This window comes from Takifugu rubripes, chromosome 8 (assembly GCF_901000725.2).
Source record: "Takifugu rubripes chromosome 8, fTakRub1.2, whole genome shotgun sequence".
In the NCBI taxonomy this organism is placed as follows: Eukaryota; Metazoa; Chordata; class Actinopteri; order Tetraodontiformes; family Tetraodontidae; genus Takifugu; species Takifugu rubripes.
The window spans coordinates 4750776-4778259 of NC_042292.1; the positions used below are offsets into that span (position 1 = coordinate 4750776).

Here is a 27484-nt window from a genome sequence, read left to right on the forward strand (position 1 = left end):
CGTAGCAGGCAGCAGTAGCAGCAGCATAGCAGCAGCAGTCGCAGCAGTCGCAGCAGCAGCCGCAGTAGCAGCAGCAGCAGCAGCTAGCAGCCAGCCGAAGTAGCAGCAGCAGTAGCAGCAGAAGCAGCAGTAGAGCAGCAGCAAGCAGCAGAGCCGCAGCAGCGCAGCAGCAGTAGCAGCAGCAGCAGCAGTAGCAGCAGCAGCAGCAGCAGCAGCAGCAGCAGCAGGGCAGCAGCAGCAGCAGCAGCAGCAGCAGTAGCAGCAGCAGCAGCAGCAGTAATCGAGCCTCCTCAGACCAGTCAACATTTAATGTCTAATCTAACATCGAATGTTCTGCTCCCTTTCTTGTTCTGAGCTGACAGGAGTGGAGCCCGGTCTGGTCTCCTGCTGCTGTAGCCCATCTTCTTCAAGGTTCCACATGTTGTGCCAAGTTCAAAGTAATTTAAAACTCTTTTTCTTCTCCATTCAATATCCAAATGGATGTGAAATGAATATATACATGTTATTTACCTTTTCTGATCGTGTTGTTTTCCTCCTGCTGTAAATTTGCACTCTTTAAAAAGTCCATATTTCCTTGTTAGTAAAAACTCGATTTAGCATTGTTGAGCTCACTGAGATGCTTCTAGCTTTCAGCTTACATTCAGTTTATGTGCATGTTAATGATTTAGGATTGCAGCAGTATCTGTGAATACTGGGTGATTTATGTGGATATATGTATTTTTATTTTCATTTATTTTAAGTCTTCATTTACTGTGTTTGATTTGATTTTGTTATATATTATCAGTAACTTCTCTTTACTCGGGACATGTCCTAGCACAAATCCATTTTCACAGTAAACGTTACAAGCTCCACTGATGTCTGTGCTTTCTGCCCGAAGCCCTGCCATGATCACATGACCAGGTCACAATGTTCAATAAAGGATCGTTCAAGTTGGATTTAATCGGCTACTGCAGAATATGTCATCCTCAAACCCAGGAATCGGCTTGGACGCGTGAGAATGTGCAGTTAAATTGCTGGTCTTAGTCTGGTTGAACTTCCTCTTTTATTCAAATGCAGAGCTACAAAGAAGTCTCTCACCATTTTAGGTGAGTGCACCCACCTAAACTCATCTAAGCTACTTCCATCAGCTCACAGGCGTGCTCTGCTGAGACAATTAGACTGACACATTCAAATTTGAGTCCAGCAGTGATTGGAACAATTTGTCCCTTTCATTATTATGTGATAATGAAACTGCACAAGTACTAACTACTAACTGACCTTGTTGTAGAGGCCTTTGATGGCACCGTCATCCTCAGACTACAGGATCAAGCTCGACTTCTCTGCATATTTATTAGTTTTAGGAATTATGAGTTCAAAATAAACTACCAGAAATTATGAAATAGACCTGAAACCAAACAGTGTTTTTGGGGTACTGTATTTCTATGAATGGAAGCCAAATATAGATTAAAAGAAAACTCTAATCATCCAAAATTATGGTCTCGTATCCTCGTATTTTGGCCACTAGATGTCGCCAATGCTCCACTCATAATGGCGCGTTTCGGGTGTTTTCGCTCAGTATTTACTTATTGCTGTCACAGACGCACCAGGTGTAATATAGAGAACTTCATTCACACCATTAAAACGTTTACATACTCACAAATGATAGTATCGAAATTTCCGGGGGGAAAAATGCTCTTTCTTTCAACGGAAACACCGCATATGTGAGACTTCAGTATCTTTGTTGTACTCCAGATGGCAGCACGGTGGCGTTTTGATCTAAGGACCAACATTTCCTCAGCAGTATCATATACATTATACAGTATACCTCCAGCGTACACACACACACACACACACACACACACACACACACACACACACACACACACACACACACACACACACACACACCCCGATGCACTTTTGCAACTGATGGACGAGTAAGCCTATTTTCTACTATGAGAAAACGCTTTTCCCGGTTTGGAGTTTCCACATTTCTTTATTTGCATTTCAAACCGGTGTTTTTTGGTTCTCTGATGATGACTGAAACTATCTTTTGACTGAATTATCAAACGGAAAATCTGATCAATATGCTGTCCGCGCCTTTCTGAAAACGCAACACAAACACTTAAAAAGAAATGAAGTTAAAGTTGAAATGAGGACAATGTGAAACAGCCCGAGTGGGTCTTTTTTGTATCATGAGTGTGGAGCAGAATGAATTCACACAAATCTGACGCGCATCAGCAGAATCAGCAGCGTATAATGAAATCTGGTTTTTAGCTGAGATTAGAGGTCAGATTGGAGCATGTTGATGAGGCTTCCACGACCACACAGGAAGGTTAAGAGGGGCGACCAAAGAGGTGATTTTCTCTCTGATATAACAACTGCACACACTCTGACTTCCCTTCAGTGTGTGTGTGTGTGTGTGTGTGTGTGTGTGTGTGTGTGTGTGTGTGTGTGTGTGTGTGTGTGCGCGCGCGCGCTCCCCTCATAAAGCCCATATATAGGCTACTCAATACGGGCGAGGGGCCGCGATCCGTTGGTACATTTATCATCCTATTACGGCGACAAATCCGACTCCCAACGCATGAAAGGTAAAATGAATGACCAACGTTAAGCCGTCAATAAAGTCATTTCTGTAAATGGTGTCTCCGCGGAGCTCCGCTATTATTCAACAAGCTTTATCAGCACCTTGGAAATTACGCGCCTTGTACCGCGGCCCCTGCCTCACTTTGATTAAGGGCCCTGCCAGAGCCCGCTGACAGCGCTCCTCACTCGGCTTTTATTCAGCCTCCCTCTCCGTGATGAACACTGGCCCTATCGGCCACGATGAAGACTAATTAAAAGCTATAAATTATCTATTGCGGAGCCTCTCAAGGAGCCCCTCTTTGCCGCGGCAGATAAGAGCAGACTGAGAGCTCATTTACGCACAATGGCGCTGCGGCTAAACAGCGTATTGATACTGTCCTAATTGGAATTTAATTAAGTAGCCATAGTTTCTGCAGTCCGGCCTGTGCATTGGATAAAGATTTCACTTCTCTGCTGTTAAACATCAACACCGCCCTCTTGTCTTCCCCAAGGTTCGCCATTATCGTTATTAATATTCTTATTTCAAGTGGCCAATTAAGCGCGAGTGGCAATTCATTAAAACAATGACGGAGGTCCATTGTGTCCCTAAAACCTGGTAATCTTAATGTTTCATAAAGACTTTGTCCAAAAAAAGTTAAAATTCAATTGAAGTGCGCAGGTATGTTCCCACTGCGCCTTTAGAGGCAATTTATTAAAAAATCAAAACAATTAATTTATTATTTTTATTTAAAAAAAACAACCTTTGTTCGACGTGGTCACTAATTTTGAATCCAACCGCTCCCCCAACCCGGATAAAAACCATTTAAATTAAAACAGGCCTCAATAAATCTGAGTTTCTAGATAAATTTAGTGAAATATGATTTTTGTAATGTTTGATTATAGGTATGATGGAAGTAATGCGTGTTATTCTGAAGCTAGAGAATCAAAAAAATGTGAAATGGAATAAATATTAAACACTTGGGGTTATTTCTGAGGCGTATACGAAGGAATTTTTCAACCAAAAAGATACTCTTAATCACCATACCTTCTTTTTTTTCCTTCAAAAGAGCCACATTTGAGAGGATATTGTTGTGCTTTCTGCTGTGTTTATAAGATTTCCCACCGATGACACAACAGCTTCAAGGGAGAAGCAGATTACCATTTAACCTCATTTTCTGCCAACAATTTTTTTTAAAAAGAAAAATCAATCTATAAATTGTGTTTAAAAACCCTTCAACGATAACCTCTGTTCCTCTGTTTACGAGTAACGAGTTCACTGTAACCCCCAAATTATTAAGAAAACCGATTCGCTTCTCTGATCATCACAAAAGAGATTAAAAACCCTAATTTTGTGTTTTTTAATTAAAATATTGTCGTTTCTTTCTGACAATACGTGCACGTCCGTCCTCTTCAAAAATCTCTAGATCTCACGCGCGGGCATGGTGACGCGCGCGCACTCTGTCACGGACGGGAGGGAGGGGGGGGGGGGCGGATTCTAATTGGACGTCCTCGATTGAGACGGTGACGATCTCTGCAGCCCATTGGCTCGTCGCACGTGCTCGCGCGCACACGTGCTCCCGAGTGGAGTGTAAGAGGGAAAAAAAACCCACGCGCAAGAGCAGAAATAACGGTTTTAGGAGAGTTTAGCGCGAGCGGCTGCGCAGATATTATGCTGCACCGCGGAGAGGCAGGGACACCGGCTATCACCTGGAAGCGTGCGTCCATGCCAGCGCTCGGAAGGCTGTGAGGAGGGAACATGTCGACACTGTTGTAGAGAACACAGGTACCTGCTCGTTTGATTCCGCAACAAAAGGCTTGTTTTCACACTCAAAACTGGATACCGAAAGGGGCGGAAGCAACAAGTGGAGCTCGGCGTGAAATTGTTCACGGTTATGGAAGAGCAAAAGGAGCCCAACAGCGGCCGGGACTCCACCGAGGAAGAGAGCATGTCCCTGTCACCGAACCTCCCATCCCCTCCCCTGGTTTTACCCCACCAGGCCGCCCAGCAGGCCCACAGAACCACCAACTTTTTCATAGACAACATCCTTCGGCCGGACTTCGGGTGCCGAAAGGAGCCGAGCTACCGGAGCCAGACGCCGGGCCGAGAGAACGTGAACCCGCTGGGCGGCGGGAGGCCGCCGCACCCCGGCAGCCTGTGTCTGGACTCCAACTGCAGCAGCGACAGCAGCTCGTCGTCGCCCTCGTCGTCCACGTCCTCGTCGCCTTCGTCCAAGCAGAACTCGTCGAAACAGGGCGACGCGGCGAGCAACGGGACGGGCAGGTTCGCCGACAGCCCGTCGTCTATCGTGGTCGTGAGCGGCAGCACCGGAGGCACCGCGGCCACCTCGGAGAGCCAGCAGCTGCTGTGGCCCGCCTGGGTGTACTGCACCCGCTACTCGGACCGGCCCTCATCTGGTAAGGCGCTAGTAGTCCCCGGAGCTCTGGTGCTGGGCTCCTTATTATTAGTATTATTATTATTAGTATTATTATTAGTATTATTATGGACCTAGCAAAGAATCTAGAATCGAATTAAGTCGCCATTGAACGCAACACTCCTCCTTTAAATCGAGTTTGATATTTCTTGACATAAAGCTGTAGGTGAAGCTATACCATGCCATCAGATATGGGGGATATATAAAGGGAGAAATATGGGATGTTAAATATATAGAGGATAATATCGAATCATGTGAATGACTCAAAAAACAAAACAAAGCAAACAATCAAAAAAAACAACAGCTTCAGGTCAGTTAAAGTGAAAAATGTCCATAAATGTAGACCAATGACAACAATGCCATTGTTTCGTTGTGCAATTTATTGTACAATAACAAATTAAATATATAGGATATTATTCCCCTGGTTGCATGCATTATTATTATACAATTACTATAAACTAGTCTTTAATATTAGATAACAATGGTGTATCATTTGATCATGGCGCACACTTTTTATTCGAGTTATTTCAGGTTTTATCACACACCTGATTTTTTAAAAATGAAAATGAATAAACAATGGGCAATTTTATAACCCTATTAAGGTGATACCAGTAGAAGATAGATGGGCTAAATACAGCTAAACATCTCTTTTATCTTTATTTTTCTGCACTATTTACAATTTAAAACTGACTGAAGTCCACTGTCCAAGTCCATGTCAGGAGATTATATTCCCTATGAGGACGGGGAAAATAACAACAATAATAACGATAGACCAATAATGGTGATAATAATAATATTGTTAATAATAATATTAATAACAGCACTTTTTTGGCAGTTCTAACCTTCCATTGTTGCCATCTCTGGACTATGATGAGGCTTTTTAGTTGAGCCTCGCTCTATTTCTGTGTTCTTCTTTTAAATCAGTGTATCCTGACCGGGGAGCGCGTTCCTTTTATTTCGTATTTTGATCATGACTACAAATCAGATCTTCCCATGTCGACACCTCCACCCGCCATCCTGGTCTTCTCCTGGATATTTTGTATTCTGTGAAGTCAGACTGACGGCTGCTTCTGCCTGTGTTGGGGGGGTGGGGGGTGGGGGGGGGGGGGGGCAATCACAGGTTTGCCTCCGCCGTTCGTGCATCTGCATCTGTCCCAGCAGATGAGTTCAGATCACAATAAAAGACCGCGGATCCAAAATTTCCCCGCTCGCCGTGGAGGATTATGGGATTTCCTGACCTATATGAGGCCCGTCTGTGTCACAATCATATGCGTCGTATAACATGCGCGCAGCGCGTCACACCTTTGATTATACACAATAGGATTTAGTCTCGCTTTGTTCCGGCGGCCTGCAGCTAACGGGACGGAGGGTTCTAAACCTTCATCAGTGGTGTGTTCCACCAACTTCAGATGTGTTCTTGTTTCTGCTTTTGGAACAACAAGCGCATAATTAATGTCGCAACATCTGCTTGAAAAGGACGCGCGGCCTGTAAAACCCCACAACATATTTAAACGGCCCGTGCGTGTATCTGTCGGCATTAGGATAAAAATCAAGGCAACATAAGGAAACTTCAGTCTTGAAATGGGCGTTGTGTCAACCAGACATTAACACGATTTTAAAATAGGGTAAAGTGCCGCCGGCGGCATCATTTTCCGCTCCGCCGTTGACGGAAGCGGCGCATTTGACGCAAGGGCGCGCCTCCGCCTAAACAAAGAAATAAACATTTTATTTCAATTGTTGTTTCCACGCCAGGCCCCAGGACACGGAAACTGAAAAAGAAGAAGAGCACCAAGGAGGACAAGAGGCCGAGGACAGCGTTCACGGCCGAACAGCTGCAGAGACTGAAAAACGAGTTCCAGGCGAACCGCTACATCACGGAGCAGCGGAGACAGTCTCTGGCCCAGGAACTCAACCTGAACGAGTCTCAGATCAAAATCTGGTTCCAGAACAAGCGGGCCAAGATCAAAAAAGCCAGCGGCTACAAGAACTCACTGGCCCTGCAGCTGATGGCCCAGGGACTCTACAACCATTCGACCACCACCGTGCAGGACGAGAAGGACGAGAGCGAGTAGCAGGACTCAGCTGGAGCTAAAACTGAACTGGAAGTGAATGAAGGGGAGGGGGGACTATTTAAAACACACACACACACACACGCACACACGCACAAAGACACGGACATAGATTTCTGTTTATAGTGACAGTATATGGACATAGTTATATAAACGAGCGTTATTAAAGTTTATATAGCCACACACCTATCATGATGTACACAGTATATTTAATTTCAGGATCATCTCTGTTGTCATATTTGTTCTTTTGTGGGTCTGTCTCCCGAGTCCCTGCGCCACATTTTACTTCACAACCTGCAGAGTTAAACCAAAGATTTTAATATGTCCACATGTAGTCTGAAATAAAAGAAAAGATGGAGACATTTCTTTCTTTTGCACATATTAAAACACTCATTGCGTTATTATTATTATTGTTATTATTATTATTGTTATTATTATTATTATTATTATTATTATTATTATTATTATTATTATTATTATTATTATCCTCTCCCCCCTCTCGCAGCAGTCTGCCGGCTCTGGTGACCTCAGGTTCAGGCCGGACAGAGGCCGGTGAACTCTGTGACACCACGGAGTGTGTTTGGGTGTCTGCGTGTGTCTGCTGGTGTGTTTTGAGGGTCTGGGGGGGGGTTAAAGGGCCTCCGCATATATCTGACTGGTTTGAACAGACAGCGCGGAATTTGGTGCCCTTTTTACTTCTAGGAGATTAGGAGAAATATGCAATCAGGAGCCAGATTTCTTTCTTTTCTCTTCCATTTTTGGCAGGGCGGGGGCTGATGATAAGACAGAAAGGTTACGGGTGTTTTACACAACATGTCCGCGGTCCTTTGTGAACAGTGTTGGCAGAACCTTTCCTCCGTTTCGCCCTTTTTCTTTTTAATTAGCCATTATTCTGTTTGACTCGCGCTCTTTCTGCGGGGGGATTTCTGCTGATTTTTGCGCAACTGAACAGTGAAATGTCTGAAATTTCGCCAACCTGGGGTCTGAGGTTTAATTTGAAATGATTCCCCTAAAAAAAAAACAAGTGAAAATTCCCAAAGACTGGATGATTGCAGTGGCGCTGCGGGCCTATGGGATTATGTTGTGTTTATGGCATGGCCTCCATACAGCCAATCGCTGATTGGATTATTTAATTAAGATCTGAGCAGTGTGCAGAGGTCTGCTGCAGAGCTCTTCACGGCCTTCGCCTTTCAGCCTCCTTAATTATTTCGTGCGCTGCTGCGTGTGCTCGGCTCTGCCTATATAGAGCAGAAATTTAATAAGCACATAGCATAGCAGACCGTAATTGATTTCAATAACTATGAGCGGCCGCGTCGCTGTCGGTGAGCAGGTTATTCTGCGGGGTCTCAGAGCTGTTTATCCGCGTGTACGCGCAGAGATAATGCATGGAAACCTTTTTCCCCATTGGCCATCCAATCTGAAACCAGATCCCATCCGAACATCCTCAGATGGTTCTTTGACGGCCTGTTTACGCATCAGAAATGAAACACGTGCATAAGTCCGACCACAAATAGTCCGTTTACAGTGCGTTCATTAAAGGGATTTAAACGCGCTGCCCTGAGTGAGAGCAGGGGGAAAGTCACACGCAGCTAATGTGTGCACGTGCGCGCGCGCACACACGCACACACAAACGCGCCATCTGGCCTGCATGTGTGAGCGGAGGTGAAGAGGCGCTCCACGGTCAGCTCACCCCGCAGCTCTAATATTAGAACGATCGCTGCGATCCCCGCTGCGTGCGCGGAACAGGCTCCCGCAACATTGTATTTAAAATTCATACAATTATGAAACTGCGACGGGCTTTCTCACTGCCTGCCCCCCACCGCCTCCCCACCTTGTCATTTAGGGAAGCCGAGGGTTTTTTTTTTATTATCTGTAAAACAAAGAAAATCCAGGGATCGTTTGCATAGTTAGCGCAGTCTGCCTCGCAGGCACAATATGGATTTAATTTATATGCAAATGAAAGGCAATAAAAGGAGAATACACACTGGAAATCCTGGCATGTTTGAAAAGAGGAGAGAGTTGGATTTGGCGCAGGTAACACCCCCGCGCACACACCGTTATATAATATGTAGAAATGACGGCTACGATTAGAGAGAAAGTTGCACCAGAAATTAAAGAAATCTCTCTCAAATAAATTAAACAGCGACACGAGGTTAATTTAAAACCCACTGTTTAGTCCACCATCAACAGTTTAAACAAGGTTAAAAATCACATTCTTTAAAGAGAACCTAAATACCTGTTTTAAAATTTCGAATTTAGGCTCACGGTGCTTTGCATGCCTCCAATAAAACTGTGCGCGCACCACCAAGTATATTTAGTAACGCATATTTGCAACTGTTGAGTATTTAAATTATGACACATTCCCAGAGTCAGATAAAAGATTTGTTGTTGAAATTATTCAGGCGTTTTAACGCGATCCAACCACCTGTCAATCAAAGGGCTCCGAACGAGGCGGCGAGTTGGTTTTTACGTGATAGTGTTGAGGAAAATACGGACAGAGAGACAGACAGGCAGGCAGGCAGACAGGGTGGTAGGGAGGGTGTGGTGGTGGTGGGGTCGTCCTGCCGAGACATACAAGCCTGTGCAAAAAGGCAGAAAAGAGAGCCCGGGCTTCCACAGAGCGCCATTTAAAGGAGCTCCTTAGATCACTGCCCTGTGACGATGGCGGTGCGAAGCTGAGAACTTTAGATGAATTCCTCCCCGACTGTTGCCTTTGGAATGAAAGGAGACACAAAAAGAGGGAAACCTCCAAGCCTCACCCTCTCATGCTGTTGTTCGAAATTGCATTAGATACCCAGTCAGGCCCCCAACAGCCCGCGCTTCTTATTCAGGACGCATCAAAATTGCACAATTTGCCGGAGAGCAGGCGAGCTCTGACCCTTTCAGCTGCTGACTAACGAGGAAAAAATGATGCCCGCGACGTTACGCGGCTCATCCGGCTGCAAGATGCGACAGAGAACCTCCTCAACCCCGTCAAACACATGTTTAAATCAGCACCGGCGCATCCGAACCACTGAGCAGATCAGTGTAAAATCAGCAAATAGCCAAGCAAACTATCAACAGAGGCGGATATTATTATTGTTATTATTATCACTATTATTATTATTATTATTATTATTATTATTATTATTATTATTATTATTAGTAGTAGTAGTAGTAGTAGTAGTAGTAGTAGTATTTCTTTAACAACAATAACAATAATATTAATAATAAAGTACGCGTATTTAATTGGATTTAATTATTTTTCCAATTATATTGTTTTATTATATAAAACTATATTATGCGTGACATGTATAACACTTAAATAAAAAAATATTAGAGAGATTTAAATATTTTAATTCATTCAAAATAAAAGCAATTGAAATGTTGTTCATAAAAGCTAATAGTAGCTAATTTTAGGTAAGATGGTTGGCGTCCTGTTCTGCGTGATAAAATATTGAATAACCAACAGGTAAGTTGGTCAAAATGTATGCTTCAATACATTGCATCGAAGCGTGGACACATGTTTACAATAACCTTTAGCTTTAGGCTGTGGTTATACAACCCAAATATTAAAATTAAAAATACGTGAGGCATAAAATAACGACTTGTAGAGCAAAAATATTATTCTTAATATTTGCTGCTAGCATGATGTTATGGCGAGGGTGTGTAATTTCTGGTTCATTTTCATTAACATTTATACAGTTTTTTTTTAGAAATAAATAATTGACAGAAAGAGGCCAAACTGCTGTCACAACTCACACGCGGGAAGAAAAAATTAATTACTGTAGTGGTGGACACCACACACACACACACACACACACACACACACACACACCACACACACACACACACACACACACACACACACACACACACACACACACACACACACACACAGAGGTGGCACCAAGATGGAACCTCCCACAATGCAACTGAGCTTTCAGGATGCTCTCTGCTCCAGCAGCCATGATGTCACTGAGTTTACACACAGCAGCACTTGTTTCCTTTACCCTGAGGAGGTTCGGGGGGCCTGAGCTCATAGGAGAGGATAAGGTTTTGTCAATAAAGCACTGAAGGTGAAAAAAAAGCCCCAATCAGATAAAATAAAATGTTTTTGCAGCATTTGGAAACTTCCCGCGAACAAACGTGCCACTCTGTGTGGATCGAAGATGCCATGTTAAGGTTCCTCCGTTCAGGCCCACAACAGCGAGGCTGTTAGCTTCCCATGTCTGTTGTTTCCTCCGAGAAGGTGGCGCAGTTCGAGACAGTTACTCGGCTCTAATTAAAAGGGAAGTGTGGGGAAATGACAGCGTCTCTGGCCACAGATATGCAGCAGACAACACTTCAGCTCAGAGGCTGCTTCACAGGAGGTCGTCACATGCCGAACATCAATCACTGCAAAACACAACATCTCTGAGCGTTAATTGTCGGCACGTTAAGCGCTTTTTCCATCTTTAAAGGAGGAGGTGAGAGGGTTTGGGTTCGTGACTCAGATGCAGAAGAGAAGCAGACACCTGGGATTCTCCTGTTGTCTGGGTGGTCAAACGCACCTCTCCTTCATGCCTTCCACATGTGGAAACACTTTATGTCCCCATCGTGTGTGTGTTTGTGTGTGTGTTCCACTTCACTTGAGGAAACCAGAGCTGTGAGGAGAAGATGGTCCTTGATGAAAACAGTGAACCGCCGCCCCACCAGAGCTTTTACACTTCAAATTTTTAAAAAAAAGAGAAACAAAAAAAAAGCACAATTTCAGAGAGTTTTGACCAAATCTCGTCACATGGTTTGAGTCTACCTTGAACACATGACAGGCACTCGCTCTTGCTTTACCGCTAACGCTAACGCAGCAACACAGCGGGGACCCACGTCAGCCATTTTGCATTTTCAACTATTTAACAATAGTTTTCTATCTACATTTTTAAAAAATAATTTTTTAATGTGAAATTACTGCAGGTGTAGGACTAGGACGGCATGCTGGGATTATCAGTCTGAGATTTCCCGCTTTGATCTTTTCTAGTTTTGTTAATTTAAAACACACACACACACACACACACACGCTAAGATCTTTGACTTTAATTCCAAGTGTTTTCCCTCAGCCTCTGACAAATTTCTCAGAATTAGAACTCACTCATCCAGACCACAGTCCCTGTCAATGGATTCATCTTTTATAGTTTGAATCTTTGCAGGCAATTCCTTGGATTGAGGATGCGAAAGCCAAATTGCTCGGATATTTAGCCCTCCTGCTCTCCTCGGCTGCACTCTCCTCATCCTCTGACACTTCACACAGGCGTCCTCCCTCTTTCTCTCCCTCCTCTTGGCCCGTCTTTCATCGCCACGGCTGGGAGGTGATGCCGGGAAGTGATTAGTCATATTCAATTTACATACGGCTGTCACAGGCCCTCTCTGAGGCGAGCGCTGATGTCATCTGTGCGTGGGGCCCTCTGTGGCCACCCGGTACATGCGCAAGACCTCTCCCTGTCAGAGAGGGGAGAAAACCTACCCCCTGCTGGGAGCAGCCATCACCGCTCAGGTGCTTTGATGAATGTGGCGGCACGCTTTGAGCTGCGCGTATACATGAAAGCTGCGCACACGCCTGTGCTGGATTAGTGTGCTGTTATAGCAAGAAACATGAATCAGCTCAGACGCCACAATCAGGTGGATGGAACTAACACGACGACGATAAGTTGTTATGCTAGCTGGTAATGGTGCTAGCACAGGTCTGGGCCTGGTTTCTCTGGCAGATGTTTTCAGGTTAGCCTTGCGAGATTCTGAGCCGGATAAAAGAGCGACTGAAGTACAAGAATTGATAAATGCAAACAGACAACAGTATTTCTACACCACAGCTGTGGAGAGAGTGCCACATCCAGCGTAAAAGTGTGTTCATATGTGAATGTGCAAAATAAAAGCTCTTTTTCCCTCCAAACCCCAGCAGGGATCTCTGTGGGGAACGCTCCAGAAAATATGGATGGATGAGTCTATCTGGTCCAGGTCAAGGTTTACTTCTTGGAAAGATAAAATATTTAAATGAAGAAAAAAGAATGCTAATCTTCCAGCTGTGCTGACATGTTCAAAACAAAGCAAGACAGAAGGAATAGAAGAAAATCTAATTATATTACTGCAGGGGGGGAAAGGCCAAACACCATGTTGATGCCAAATTCCCCATTTAAACACACACTTGTATACAGTATTTAAATATTCAGCAATTATCTATGCAATAAAATGCCTCCAAAACCTACATCTGAGATCACTAAATGTGAAACACGGAGCATTTTATTTTTATATATTATGTTTTTGTCATTCTATTTTGTTAATATTTTTACACAGCTGAGCAAACATGCTACATTTTTTGCTGCTGCATAGTCTCAAAAACAGTTAAAAAACCCTTTATTTTCAAAGTTTGTTATGAAAAGTTTTTGAAAAGTTCATTGGTATCTTACTTGGAATGGCACCAATGCACCGTTTATTCCACTAACTTGTTTAACCCTACATCGTGTACTTTTGGAGGACTTTGTTGACTAATCTCGTAAAATCGCCTTTTATTGTTTAGCTTTGACAGAAGATGTGATCTTAGTTTCCTATTCTTAATTGTGAACGTGAGCTTATTGATTTTGAATGGTCCAAAATGTGAGTCTTGCTTTACTAGCCTATATTAAGGTGAAATAATGTGTAAGTGTGATTCTGTACAGATATTCGAGCCGTAGTGTCAAATTAATGCTGTTATGAGGTGTATTTATTTAGGCAGGACTAAGCAGGATGTCACTGAAGGCCTGGACTTAAGATACACAGCCCACCACTGGAAAACTTAATTTCACAAAATAAATAATATGCTACAAACAAGGCGATACCCTGGTCCAACCAGGAGGCACAGACGATGATGCACGTGTGGCAGATGAGAGAAGATCTGGAGGGACCAGAACGAGGTTTACCTAGAAGCCTCCTCAGAGGAACCAGCAGACATTAACGTGATCTCGAAAGCTAAAAACAACAAGACAATTGAAAAACATTGAAAACATTTGCACATTGAAAAAACAAAGCGGAACAAATGGGAAGCAACAGGAGGGAGGGTATTTCAGAGGGAGCAGATAGAATAGTCCAACAGAATCCCATCAAATAATGCTCCCAGCGACAGTGTCAATTAGTTATTCAATTATCTGATTCCATATTCAAGAACAAAGCCAATATGCACCCTAATGTAGCCTATATAATAACTCTTTCTGAGTCTTTAACTGTTGGAGACACAGGGAGGAAAAACGGTCATGAAAGGGACGAGGGACGGCTTTTTGTAGCACTTTTTAATATTTAGTGGAACTCGACAGAACACCAGAGCTGATGGCCATGTTGGCCACCCATTTAGAGTCAGGTGAGGGCAGCTACACGCTCAAAATTTATATTTATAATCACCATTTACATTTATATGTAATTTACAATGAGTTTACAGTGAGGGAAACCCTGCGTAGATGTAGGTTAAGAGACCATGTGGACGACATGGCAGTTTCGCCCAGCGTCCAAGGGTTACTATTCTCGTGGTGAATCGCTCCCCAAAAACAGAACCGGCTCCAAAAAGTGAGTAGCGTAGAGCCGATATGTCAGTGGAAATGTAATATAATTTAGCTCCTGCGTAACAGAAATATTAGCTCAAATAGGGTTGTGAATCTCTCAAGGGGTCAAGAGGCGGCAGTCTGTTCTGCAGCCCGCTGCACCCAGAACGCTGCCGAGCCTGTGCGGTTTATAGCGAGGAGCCACTGGCAGCCATCCAGAGGCGGAAGTCTCAGATATTTATGAAGCCTCGCTTGACAAAAAGCAGCAACGCTTCCAATATTTAGTGTGTCTTGTTGCACCACCTTGAACACAGAGGACAATTTGTTGCAGTCAGCAGCAATTAAGCCTGTGGACAATTATGTGTGACATTATCCCAAGCATGGTTTTAAGGTAAGCACAACAAATGCTTGATGTCAAGAGTATGAGAGGGGTAGAACACAGCATGTACACACACACACACACACACACACGTATACTCACACATACACACATAGGACAACTCATCTGGATCTGGCCAGCAGGATGTGAGACCGTGAATAACTGTTTTAACACACAGCTGGCCCAATGTGTGGTCTGTAACATACCATCTAAAGAGTGTGTGGGTGTGTGTGTGGGTGTGTGTGTTTCCAGTATAATGTCAGTCTCTTTGCATTTTCTTCTTCATCCTTCCAGTTCTGCGTCCCATTTGTGTGTGTTGCTTATGGCGTTTTGTGTTTTCCCGCTGCTGTACATCAGCCAATCACGTTTGAGCTCTCAGACGTCAGTTTTAGCTTATGAGGCTGTTCAAAGTAACAAACATGAGTCTCAGAAAGGAGGATGAAGAGGTGACGTGGTGCTACCCTTGGAAAGTTAAAGTTTTATAGCAGAAGTTAAGTACAAATATTCAATGACTTAACTTTGAATGGTTTTAATTTCTGTCCTTCTCAGTGACACGAGGGGAAAAGTTCTGTATCGTCTGCATATAGTAACACTTTTAATTCCGAGTCTTTGCTGCTTTCAAGTCGAAAACCCACAGGACCCGTTTTTCAGTCTCTCTGCAGGTGCTGTTCGTTGGGAGCCACTTCTTCACTGCTCCAGCTAACAGGTGTGACAGTGAACACCTGCAGGTCCGCCGAGACGAATCAGAGGGGAAAAGTTCAGACGTGAAACGCGGGTGACAGGTTCGCGTGGAATGATAGATTCAGGATTTTATGATAAAGGATGATCGACTCAATGCCTTTTTGTTTGTCGTTGCCCCCTCCTGTATACCGTGCCCAACTTTAGCATTCAAGAAAACATCAGGAACAGATGGTCTCGAGGAGGGAAAAAAAACATCAGAGGGAAAGCGAGAATGAGTGAAAAGGCAGAAAAGGGAGCTGAAGTCCTGTATTTCCCGTCAAACTGTGGAGATGAAGCGCAGATGTTTGCAGACAGAAGATAAGCCGTCTGTAACAGCTGCTCGGGGATCACATTTGTGTCAGTGCCTGGATGACCTCCTACAATGCTATAATACGCTGGAAAACAGACGAACGGAGACAAAATTTACAATTCAGGGAAGGGGGAGTGAAATTTTCTTTTCTTTTTTTTTAGAAAAAACAGGTTTTCTTTTAAGTCCAAACACGAGGAAGAAGAACAAACAGATGAAATGAAAAAAAGCTCTTTGTGCTTCTTAAGTTATAAAAATGTCACAAGAAAACTTATTATAGCTATTTGGGATTGATTGTTATGTTGCTCTTCGCTGCCACCCACCGAGTGCGAGAGCGACCCGACGGTTAACCAGCGGCCTCCGAGAAGAATGACAACAATACTTGGAGAGGTTTTAATGGCGGCCTGCAGCGCCAGCTGAGGAACTACCCTGATGTTTTGACAAGCGTGCGGTACGAGAACTGTCACGTAGAAATTTAAATGTCAGCGTTTCAAAAATGTATTTATACGTAAGCTTGTTTTGGTAAGTGGATGGGAATCCAGAGGTTCTGTGTGTGTGTGTGTGTGTGTGTGTGTGTGTGTGTGTGTGTGTGAGAGAGAGAGAGAGAGAGAGAGAGCGTTTTTTCCCATGTCTCCACAGGAATTCACAAATACAGACTTCAGAGCAGTGTGACGCTGCAGCTTCAGGCTGTGTGTGTAAAAATAGCATTCTGGTTTGTTTAACGCAAAAGAAAGAGAAGAAAAAAGGGGAGAGTCTGCCAGAGAAGAAATGTGATATCATCAGTTTGGCCTCGGCTCGATCGGTGGATGCAGATCCTGCATTTTTAACCAAAATCGAGTTCCCACTTTTAAACACACATTAGTTTCTTTAGCGAACATGTTAGCGTGCCGGCAAAAACGTGACCAAAGATGTCGGATGTGCGACCTTGGCGGCTGGTGAGAGAGAAAAAGTTGAAAAATGACCAACCAGGGGTTACGACCGATGACTTATGTTTAAGCAAAAAGGAAAATGATGAGCAACAGGAGGAAAAGAATCCAAGACACGTTCAATCAACAAAATCAAACAGACGTTTCCATCATGAATGTAAAGCGGAAGTTTAAGGTGAAAAGCTGAGTTGAGTGCTGTTCCTGACAGGACACAGATATTGATTTTATTCAGCGTTCTGCGTGGTATCAAAGCGAACACGGAGGAGAGTTTTATTTGCCCGGGTGATGACGTGTGGAGGAGAGGTGGAATCGATTACTACCAGAGCGAGGAGGGGCGCAGTCACGTTCACAGCCGAAATCTCTTCACTCACTTTCGTCTTTATTTCACAATAACAAGAAACGTACAGATGCACAAAGGATCGTTGCTGTTAGAGAGATTTTCCTCATTTATATTTATTCCTGATGACATTATTACATTTTTGCCAAACTGTCCTAAATAGCTGCTGTGTTTAGTCAAAATTAAGAAGCATCTCTGGCCATAGAGCAAAGATGATTAAAGAGGTGAGGATCTACAGAGGCTGCCGGGAAACAAGAAGGGCTTTTGACAGAGTTGGCTTCAGTTTGTTGTAGGTCTATTTAGGGATTAGCGCTCAAATAGGAACATTTTCAGGGGCGGGGGGCCCACAGCAACTTCAATACAGGGCAATTCTACAGAGTAATGCATCATTAGAGCGACAATATTATGTATTATATATATTATGTACAATGGCAAGCAGTTTGCCAAATTAACACATGTAATGCTTCCTCTAGGTTACTTGTTCTAAAGTGTTTAAATTTTTATAAAACCTATTTTTAATTCTTATTATTTTGAGCTTGTTTACAATAATGTTCAACGAACAAACGCTAGCAAACACGGGCCGCCGCCGCCCCTCGATGGGAGAAAGCCGGCTGATTGTTTTTCCGTTAAGTAATATTCCTGCCTGACGTAAAGCCACAGGTCGATGCAGAGCTCATTATTGCTGCAGGCTGATAATAATTAACCGCTAATGTGTGTAGAAACAGGAAACCCCGGTGGGGCTGCAGGGAAGCAGCGACGCTCCCTCAGGAAACCACCACAGCAGCTCCGACTGCTTATTTGGCCTTATCTGAAAAGGGGCTGCACGCACGGGGGAGAAGCAGGTAGATGAAGCTCGGAGCCACCGGTGGGGGGGTCACGCATGTTTGTTTTCTAGTGTCCATGAAGATGCAACAATAGCTGCACGAGCAGGCCTGGAATTACTGTGCACTTCAGCTCTGCACGCTAACACCGACTCCTGCTCTGGGGAAGAGTGTGGCGTTCACAGTGGGTAAAAAAAGATGGAATGACGGAACACAGAACAGCACACTTACATGCAGCTTTTGACATTTTACATGTGCGTATAAAAGGACACGTTAAATCCCTTTCCATAAAGTAGTGTGGTAGTCAGTTAGTCATGGCTCACACTCAGGAGTCGTGTCCTATTCGAAGCACGTGTGAAAAGAGCGAGCGGCGCGAGCAGTCAGCGTAGCTCTGGCTAACATCGCCATCGCGTCAGTCGGCGGGTTTAAGTAGCAATCGTTTGCTAAAATGCTCTAAAGAGTTTGTTTAGAAGTTGTTTCTTCAGAGATGGAATGACATGAGGCAGATCTGCTGATGGATTTCCTGGAGTCTGGGAAGCCAGATGTTGGAGGGGGGTTCCTGATGTCCCAGCCAGATGTTGCTGATCCCTGCCACTCAACAGAGAAAAGGTTGTGCCCACTCTTCTCTGGATGATGGAGCTGAGGTGTTTGCTGCAGCAGCCTGACATCAGCCCTGCATATGTTTTTCATCATCCATTAGAAGCTAAAGCGGTTAAACGGTTACAAACTATCAGGTAATTGAAGAAACTCCCGTGTTTTCTACCCTGCTGGCTAAAGCTGCCTTCATAAACTACACTGGTGGAAAGATAAAGGCTATTAAATGGGTCTAAACCCTGCTGGGAAATAGGTAAATATTTGAATCACTGCTTCTGTGTCAACGGAGGAAAACAAAAACTAACATATGACACAAAGGAAGAGCCTAAATTTCCTTTCAATGGATCCTGAGGTTCCATTAAAGTGTGATTTTAGGCCCAAAAATCAGCCTTAGGGTCTAAATCATCCAGCTCAGCTGGACGGTCTGTGTGTGTGTGTGTGTGTGTGTGTGTGTGTGTGTGTGTGTGTGGGTTTGGACAGTCCGCACTCTAACGTACGTGTGTTTGTGCTCCTCCACACTTGCATCTGTCTGTACTCTCACACATGCGTTCCTCCATGTGTGTGTTCAGTGTCGACGTGGGGATCCATCTGTGTCAGGTTAACCCGCTGGGAGCCTCTCTCAGCAGGTAGTCCAGCAGGGCCTAAATCATCTGGACGGCCAGAAGCGTGAAATCCTTCCAGGCCTGGACAGATGTCTCTCTGTTCAGGCCGCCTCAGCCCGCCGTGACCCCGCGGACCTTTGGGAGCAGACCCCGGTTCATGACACAGACCGCAGAATCTCCACTTCACACGTATGAAAAGGGCCAAGCTCCAAAACGGATGAAAGACGATGATGGATTGTAACTAAGTACATTTACTCTAGTAGTTTGTTACTGTAATCATATAAAATACCATAAATGTACTCGACTACTTTTATTTATTAAACTTCATTAATGCTGCAGAGTCAAAGGGGCATTAATAATAAATAAAATAAATAAATCAATCTCATTTTTTTTTTTACTGAGAGAGAAAAAAAATTAAAATTAATTCATTTAAAAAAAAATGAAAACAATTCCATTGAATGATATTTTTCTTTTAGATTTCTGTTGGAAGTGAACGTCGGTTTCCGGTGGAAAGAGTTGGTGGGATTTTTGAAAATATTAACAACCTTTCATGGAGAGCTGTCGCACTTTTATTAGCTCTGAAAAATATTTAATTTGATAATCAAATATTTGTGTTCCTCAGCAGAGGGATCTGCTGCTGTGTCAAGTCCGGGTTCAGCCCGAGGCAAAAGCCTCCCGAGCTCGTTGGTGTGTTGGTGCAGCAGGAAGAGACAGAGAGAGAGACAGAGAGAGAGACAGAGAGAGAGACAGAGACAGAGACAGAGAGACAGAGACAGAGAGACAGAGACAGAGAGACAGAGACAGAGACAGAGACAGAGAGACAGAGACAGAGAGACAGAGAGAGACAGAGACAGAGACAGAGACAGAGACAGAGCGCCGACATGGTGACCCGACGACCATCTGCAGAAACTTTGATCTCTCGCACATCAGACGGCCGCCAAGATGCCCCAACGGACTCTAGACCGATATCACATTACGTGTGCGGATCAGCCTCTAATATTACGGCAAAATGCACAAGTTTGCAGTAGTGACACCCCGGCTGAGGGGCGAGCTTCAAAAATAACTCCAGCGACAGTCGGGATCTGTTTCGGAGAATGGAATTAACCTCCATTTTAGCATTTCTCAGCACACCATTTGTTTTTCACCCCGTTCCGGACTGAGACACATCCTGGGAGAAAGAATCTTTGCTCATGTCAAACATCAATAACACGACACTGAAGTTCAAACAGTGGAGAGGCAGGCAGCAAAAAACAGCCCCACTGACTGGTTCCCAGTTAGCCTCCTAGCACCAGCTGATTGGCGGGTGTTGTTTTAAGCGTAGGTGGTTGCTCCACGGGTCTAATGGCTTCCAGCTGGGACTGTGCATCTGCATTAAGTCCTCAAAGTGGAAAAGTGGCTGCAAAGTCAAACCACCTGGTGACGCTGAGGAGGTGTGAGGAGGCGAGACGACCCCTGGAGGACAGCGCAGCAGAGCGAACCACCGTCAGGTCTGAGGTTCACTGAAGGTGAATTGAAGAAGCCTCGATAAACGAAATGAAGTCTAGTCCAGTTTCTTAAACCGTGAGGCTCACTAGAGTCTGGACTTCCCTTCATAACAGGCATTTTCCCAATCGTATTGATGGTTTCAGTGCTCCGGCTCCCGTCCTCGGCCCCGACCAAGAGCAACACAATCATCTCAATCAGCTTACAACAGCTGCAGTGTCCCCGGTGCAGCGGCCGGGTCGCAAATGTAGCAGCGGACGTGAAACTAATTTTACAAGCGGCGTGACGGAAGAGATGGCAACCAATTCTAGGATTTCACGTTTGTCCATGCTGATGTCTGTGTGGCAAATGAACTTTGGCGCGAGAGCATCACGGCAGCAGTCAGAAAGTCCATTTGTGAGTCCTCAGTCAGTCAGTCAGGCTCAAACAATAGCAACACGCTAGCATTTTAACAGAGACGCAAATCTCGTAAAAGGCATGATTGATAGATGTGTTGTACAACATCTCTGGCTTCATATTGGTGGACTTACATGTGGAAGGATCTCATGATTTGACTCAATGGCATTATGTCATTCATGCGTTGTGTTATGGAATTTTATATGGCAGATGGGAAAAAGATTTTTTTTTACTATCCTTCATTGAGTCTTGAATGTAGATGAAAAATAGCGAACTCTTCACGCACTCTGAAACAATCATTACCAGGAGAAAGAGGCGAGCTTGCTAGCTTGCTAATGCATGATGTTAGAAAAGTCCTTCCTAGAACAGTGGCAATTTTATCCAACTTCTACATAGAACATGAACAGAACAACTCCCCTCTCTCCTGCTCTGTAATGTTATCAGTGTGGCCCTTGTTGCCGCCGGCGACCGCACCACACTGCATCCATCACGTCTCGTCTCCACCAGCCCACAGCTCAGATTCAGGTCGGAAAATGCTGCTGATGAGCTGGTGAGAGATATTTATGAGGATCCTCGTAACGGGCCGAAGCAGATCCCGGGCGGATGACGCCGACCTGGGAGCGCCCAGAGTTTTCCACGATAGCACTTAACATGTTACCTCCAGCTGTCATCGTGGGAGGATGTTTGAGCATGTGGAGTGCACTAAAGCAAGACACAGCTCATCTGTAAAAAGTCAGTGCTGGCTGTTTCGAAAAGAGAACAATAACTCTGCGCTTGGACACACTTCTATAAGAAAGCTGTCATGAAACACTTCACTGGGGTATTTTTACAAGACAAACACACATTATTGACTTTATTTTGCCTCTCATGTGAGTAATTTTACAACGCAGTGGCTGAACCGCCTTCATTGTTTTCAAAGGAAGTGGCCGACGGTGACGCCTGGCACTCATTTTCTTTAATAGCGCTTGTGGGTAAAGTCGGATACACTCCTGTACAGTCCATTTCCTGTTCCAGTGACACCGTGTTTCCCCTCATTGGGAATGCAGGGTGTCGATTCGTCCTTTAAATGCCAATAACCCGAGACAAGGAACCGGGAAGAGGAGCACCGAGTCGCAATAAGAGTCCCCAAGAAAGGAATTTATTCAGTATTGTAATTATCGGCGTCTCGCGTCATCCCTTCCCAACGTGAGCCAAATCAACCTGTGGATAAAGGGAAGTGGAGAAAAAAGCAGGACGTGTCAGAGTGAGTTAGTCGGAGAGGAGCAGAGGCAGGGTGGAAGAGCCCATGTGATTTGGTCTTCTGTCATCTGCCTTATGGATCCCGGTACACAAAACATGCTGTGAGTAAAAGAGATGGAGAGAGGGAGAGAAAGAGACAGGCCGTCTCATCCATCTGGCATCCTTATGCTGCTGTTTAGGCCCCGTGGTGACTTCAGAGATAGAAGATGAGCATGAAAGGGAATTACAACGAAGTCCTTTCACTTCCAAAAAATCTGCTCCAAATTACTCCGAAAGCAAATATCGACCTAAATAGGCCAACTCGGTCTCTCTCCGAGTCCGCCGCTTCCCTCGCCAATGAGGCCAAAGGCCGGGAGTGAGCCGAGATGTAGACCGGCAGTCATCTGAGCCAGTCTCTGATGGATCAAACATGGCACTTATGCTAATTCGCTGCGTTTCTTGGCCAGCGCCATGTGCTCTCTACCCAGCTGAGACACTGTTTGGAATGTGCAGCTGTGGCAGCAGCAGAGCAAGCTCACAGATGCTGAGTCCACCACCGAGGCCTAAACCGGTTGTCTTTGCAGCAAGCTAAACAGCAAGAAAGAGTTTGTAGCCACAGCGGAGAGGCGAATACTCACTGCTGAAGTCTCCTCCCAGGTGCACGCTAGCAGTTCCAAATCCCTCTTATCTGTGTCGAACCAGAAAAAAAAATGCTGCGAACATGTTTGAAATACTGCCGCAGGTGCTAACATCAAGGCTAACTTCTCGAGCTAGGATGTCGGTAAACATCAAAGAAAATGCTTTAAAGCGTCCTTGTTTCTGCCAGCCCAAACAAACTTCATTTCTTTTTCACATCAGCACACAACGTGACCAAAAGTATAAACTTTATCAACACGTTGCCCTTTAAACACCTTGTTTCGGCCACAGGGGAAGAGATCGTTGACTCCTTTACAATGGTTGCACATGGCATCGATAAAATATGATGTTTCCTTTGTGTCCAAATTAATATTCATATATCTGAAAGCATGGAAAGACCACGGTCCTCTGAGCTGCGTGCAGACTTTAGGCCAGGGGTGGGCAAATCCAGTCCTAGGGCCAGAACCAAGCCAGACTTTCTGTCCTACAGGTAAACACTTTCACCTGGGGTTCCATTTACCTTGGTGAAAGCGGTTTCTCCCTGGTAGGATGCAAAACCTGGCTGGATGGACTAGACAGCCTTCATGGACTGGACTTGCCCATCAGAGGAGGTCAAATCCATTCCTCGAGGGTTGAATTCAAGCCTGGATAAGACTGATCGGAGGTGAAGATCTGTACAAGTTGGCTCCTTCGGTTTGGATCAATGAAGGTCTGGAGCCTTTTCCCTCTACTGTCCATTCAGACACAGCCAAGCCAATAAACAGCCAAAGAAGGTAAATCCTTTCTGGGATTGAGGATACCTCGGTATGCAGCACACGTATGCCGTTGAGTACCGCCAATATGGTGACTTTGACCTGGTTAATGGAATCTGACCCGGATTCCTCTGATGTATTCCTCTTTGCTTGATTCTTCTTCGCTCTATTCTTTGTTCCTTCCACCCTTGCGTGAACTAGCCCAATACTGCCCCCACAGTTCCTGGCGGCATCGCAACATTTGGAAAAGCGAGCTCCGTCTGTCGCCATATGCTTGCATGGAAGAGGAAAAGATTCTGGAATGATCCCCTGGTGGGGGTTCTGGGTTCAGGAATTCTCCAATAAGGACAAACAAAACAAGGGCCTCCGTGGTTCCACTTACCCCCTTCTCTTTCTCAGCGCAGAGGGATGGATGGAAAGTTCCAGCCGCAAGTGCTGTTTTGCATTTGAGGTTCTGCCTTCGCGGACACGGTGCGGTATTGTTTTCTCAAAGCCTCGGCAAAACCCGACCTGGAGATGTGCTGGCTGGGCGATGTACGCCATTAGTCTTCCGTTGTCTTGCATCTGGAAGATTTGTCCGAGCAGTTTGACGTATTCTTTGAAGATGCACCTTGGAGCTATTTGCTGCTGTAATTCTCAGTCATGTACAGTCAAGCAGCTGCGCTCAGAAACCGCCGCCGAGGCAACTGATCGCAGCGCGCCCTGTTGTGGGCTTTCTTATTATTTCAGCGCTCGTCGATACGCCTGAAATGAGCCGACTTCACCTCCTCGTGCCATTGGCTTTAATTGCCGCAGCAGAGGGAGCGCAGCTGCGACGGAGGCGACACGTCAGCGTGCAATCGCGACGATTCGACACCCTCGCGCGCCTTCTTCCCCACCGGCACGCAGCGATCACAACATTCCTCCGCAGGGAAGCGTCGCCCTCAGATGTGGGGCGATAAAGGAACAGTCCGGCAATTTAAGTATCTCTTTACAAGGAAAATGGCGCAAACACTTCCACGCCGAAGGCCCGTCCACATGTCTTACGGTCCGGCCGAGATTGACAGATACAATTGCATGCACATGCAAACGTGTTCCCTCAGTTTAATTTGAAGGCATTTTGCGGGGTGGGTGGGGGGGTGGGGTCCAAGGGTTTCTTTCAATCAAACAGGGTTCTGACACGGGAAACATCTTTATCCTTCTGTCATGAAAACAATCTGCCAAATATTTGAATTAAAAGAGCGCTGCCTGAACATCTGGGAGTGAGTTTCCTTCTCTTTGCTCACTGAAGAAATGAAAAAAAACACATGAGTGAAGAGCCGAGTCCGTGTCAGCGGGGCTCATGGAAGAGACGTCGTTGGTTTGATGTCGGCATATCTGAAACTCACCTGAACGCTCCGCGAGCCCCCCAGCCCGGTTCAAGCAGAGTTCAGCTCCGCAGCCTCTACCTGGCTCCCATTTCCTTGTCTTCATCAGTGCCGTGTCTGCGTTAACCTCGCCGACGCACTTTTTACCTCGTCAAGTTGTGTAACGTGGCGTTCCCGGCACTGAGTGACGTCCGCGTCGGCTGCCGAGCCCTGCGGGACGGCCTCGCCTCGGTCCCGCAGCTCCGCTGGGACATCCAGCCCGACACTTTGTTTGCGTCTTCATCAAATCGGCGTCATTTGTGATCAGGAACATGTGTCTGAGTCCACGTTTCACCAGACGTGAGTAATCATCGGAGGGGAAAGGACGAGCGGCGCGTTACGTTTCCCAGCTCCGAAATTAAGCTGATCGGACGATTCTCACAGAAAAGAACCTTCTGTTGCTCCTGCGGTGAAGCAGATGGCAGTTTTAGATTTCGGGGAGCTGAAATTCAAGGATTTATGCTTCTGCGCAAAGGTTTGGCAAAAGCTAAAACACTGCTTCATGTGAAGTTTGCCGAAGCAGATATGCTAGTCCGCGGGGTGCTCGCGTCTGTATGCGTGTGATGTGCAACGGCTGCATGGAGGTCACAGATGGAACATAAACACAGCAGCCATTAGCACCGCCAGGCTAAAACAGAAGACATTGATTTGTTTATTTATCAAACAGGCGGTTAAAAGGACTCTGTTCTTCCCACCCCGGCCTGGTGCCTGATAATTCACTGCAAACACGCTAATCTTCCAACCCGCAGCCAAATAAGCCTGAATCGAGTGACCCTTTTAGCTTTTCCGTTTTGCTTCTCGCAACGTTTCAGCGGCAACACGCGTTGTTCATATTGAAACGGAGGCCGAGAGTCAATTTAATTCCTTGTCTTGTGGCCCACGCTCCTCAGAGAGACCTGCCATGTTCCACGTCGGATCATCAGAGAACCTGCGCTAACATCTGCATTTGGGATAAAGTCGGCACGTCGGGCGCCGCTCCAAAGAATCATGTATTCATTTGATTCTCTGCTTTGTTGATGGGCTACGTGGCACGCTGGGGTTCAGGCTCCTATGAAGTTCCTTTGATTATTCACTCTTTGACGCGGTGTAGCTATGTACAAGTTCATCAACCGCCGCTCTGGTGAAAAGACAAGCACGATTCAATCCAGGTTCGCCTAATTGAAACCTTCTCCCTCAGCTCCCTGATTAATTTATACTCTGAACATGATCTAAATTGACCCATCCAGCCGCGAGGTATCCAAGTAGCCCTGCTGTCGTAGCAGACTGATAGTCATTAAAGTCCCCCCGTGATCGTGGCCCCAATATTTCAAACAACGGGTTGACTGACTAAGGGCGACTCCGACTTCTCAGCTGTAAACAAGCACGTGAAGCCGATTCCCGTTGTCAGGTTGTACACATACGGCTGGCCAATATTTGGTGCCGTCACCCCCACAGTCAGAATAACGTCAGCAATATTCAAGCAGTCATTTCATCGGTCAGTGCTCTTTTCTTGAACGTGCACACTTTGTCCAGCCTGGGAAGGGAAGACGGATTACTTGAATGCTGCTGAGTGTTCTGCAGGGAATAATATTGGCAAGAACCGAGCAAGGCTGCGCACCAGCACAGTTTTACGAGTCGATATACTGTGATGTATTGTATTGCTGCAATCAAGGTATCACATTTAGTCTGGTTTAATGCTGCTGTATGGATACAGTCCGCAGCTCTTAGCAGCTGTTAGCATCAGGGTTTTAACAGCACAGAATACTTCATGATACCCCGGCAAAAGATGTTCTGAAAACGTGTCATTTGAAAAAACCTCAGATAAATATATTATGCCATATATAAAACACGTTTTACCTGAAATACTACATTAACAGTCACAAAAAACTATGCGGTATTCAAGCAAAGCAACCATTAGCAATAGCAAAAATGCTACTATTTTCCTGACATGATGGAAGATAAAGTAGCAGCGGTCATCAAACAATTGTTTGCTCTTGAAATTTTAAGTTTATTGGATGTAGTCTGCAGACCAAACAGCATGTAGCATCTGTGCTAAGCTCAAACCCAACCACTGAATCTCACGAAGCCGCAGCGGCTGCACCCCACCATTCCTGACAGGAACCACACACACATTCTGTTCAGAGTGCGTTTAAACTTTCAGCAGTAAAACGGAACAAACTGAGGAGGGAATTAAAGGCCAACAGCAATGCGGGACTAAAAATGTCCTCAGTCTGTACACAAACACACCCTGTCCATAATCAATCAGGCTATAATAGGCTAGCCTCGACACGGATTCTACAAATGAAGGTACTCTTGTCTTAGAGGAGCCTCAACATTATTACGGTCACGTAAAATCAACCCAATCCCAAAATGATTAACTCTTGATAA

General features: G+C 45.2%; 1 protein-coding gene across 2 annotated transcripts; it reads left to right on the forward strand.

The window, feature by feature from the left end:
* Positions 1–4148: 4148 nt before the first annotated feature.
* Positions 4149–7426, forward strand: LOC101072526 (homeobox protein engrailed-1-B-like). Of its 2 annotated transcripts, none has more exons than XM_029840966.1 (2): positions 4149–4959; positions 6717–7426. In XM_029840966.1, the coding sequence occupies exons 1-2, from the start codon at positions 4437–4439 to the stop codon at positions 7046–7048; spliced, it is 855 nt and encodes a 284-aa protein (XP_029696826.1). In that variant the 5' UTR covers positions 4149–4436; the 3' UTR covers positions 7049–7426. The 2 variants fall into 2 exon arrangements, with proteins under 2 accessions (XP_029696826.1, XP_029696827.1); XM_029840967.1 differs by having other exon boundaries at positions 6729–7426.
* The last annotated feature ends 20058 nt before the right edge of the window (positions 7427–27484 follow it).

Coding starts and splice junctions, on each gene's coding strand:
- LOC101072526 (XM_029840966.1), top strand. CDS start 4,437: ATGGAAGAGCAAAAGGAGCCCAACAGCGGCCGGGACTCCACCGAGGAA. Junction 4,960..6,716: donor CTCGGACCGGCCCTCATCTG/GTAAGGCGCTAG, acceptor TTTCAATTGTTG/TTTCCACGCCAGGCCCCAGG.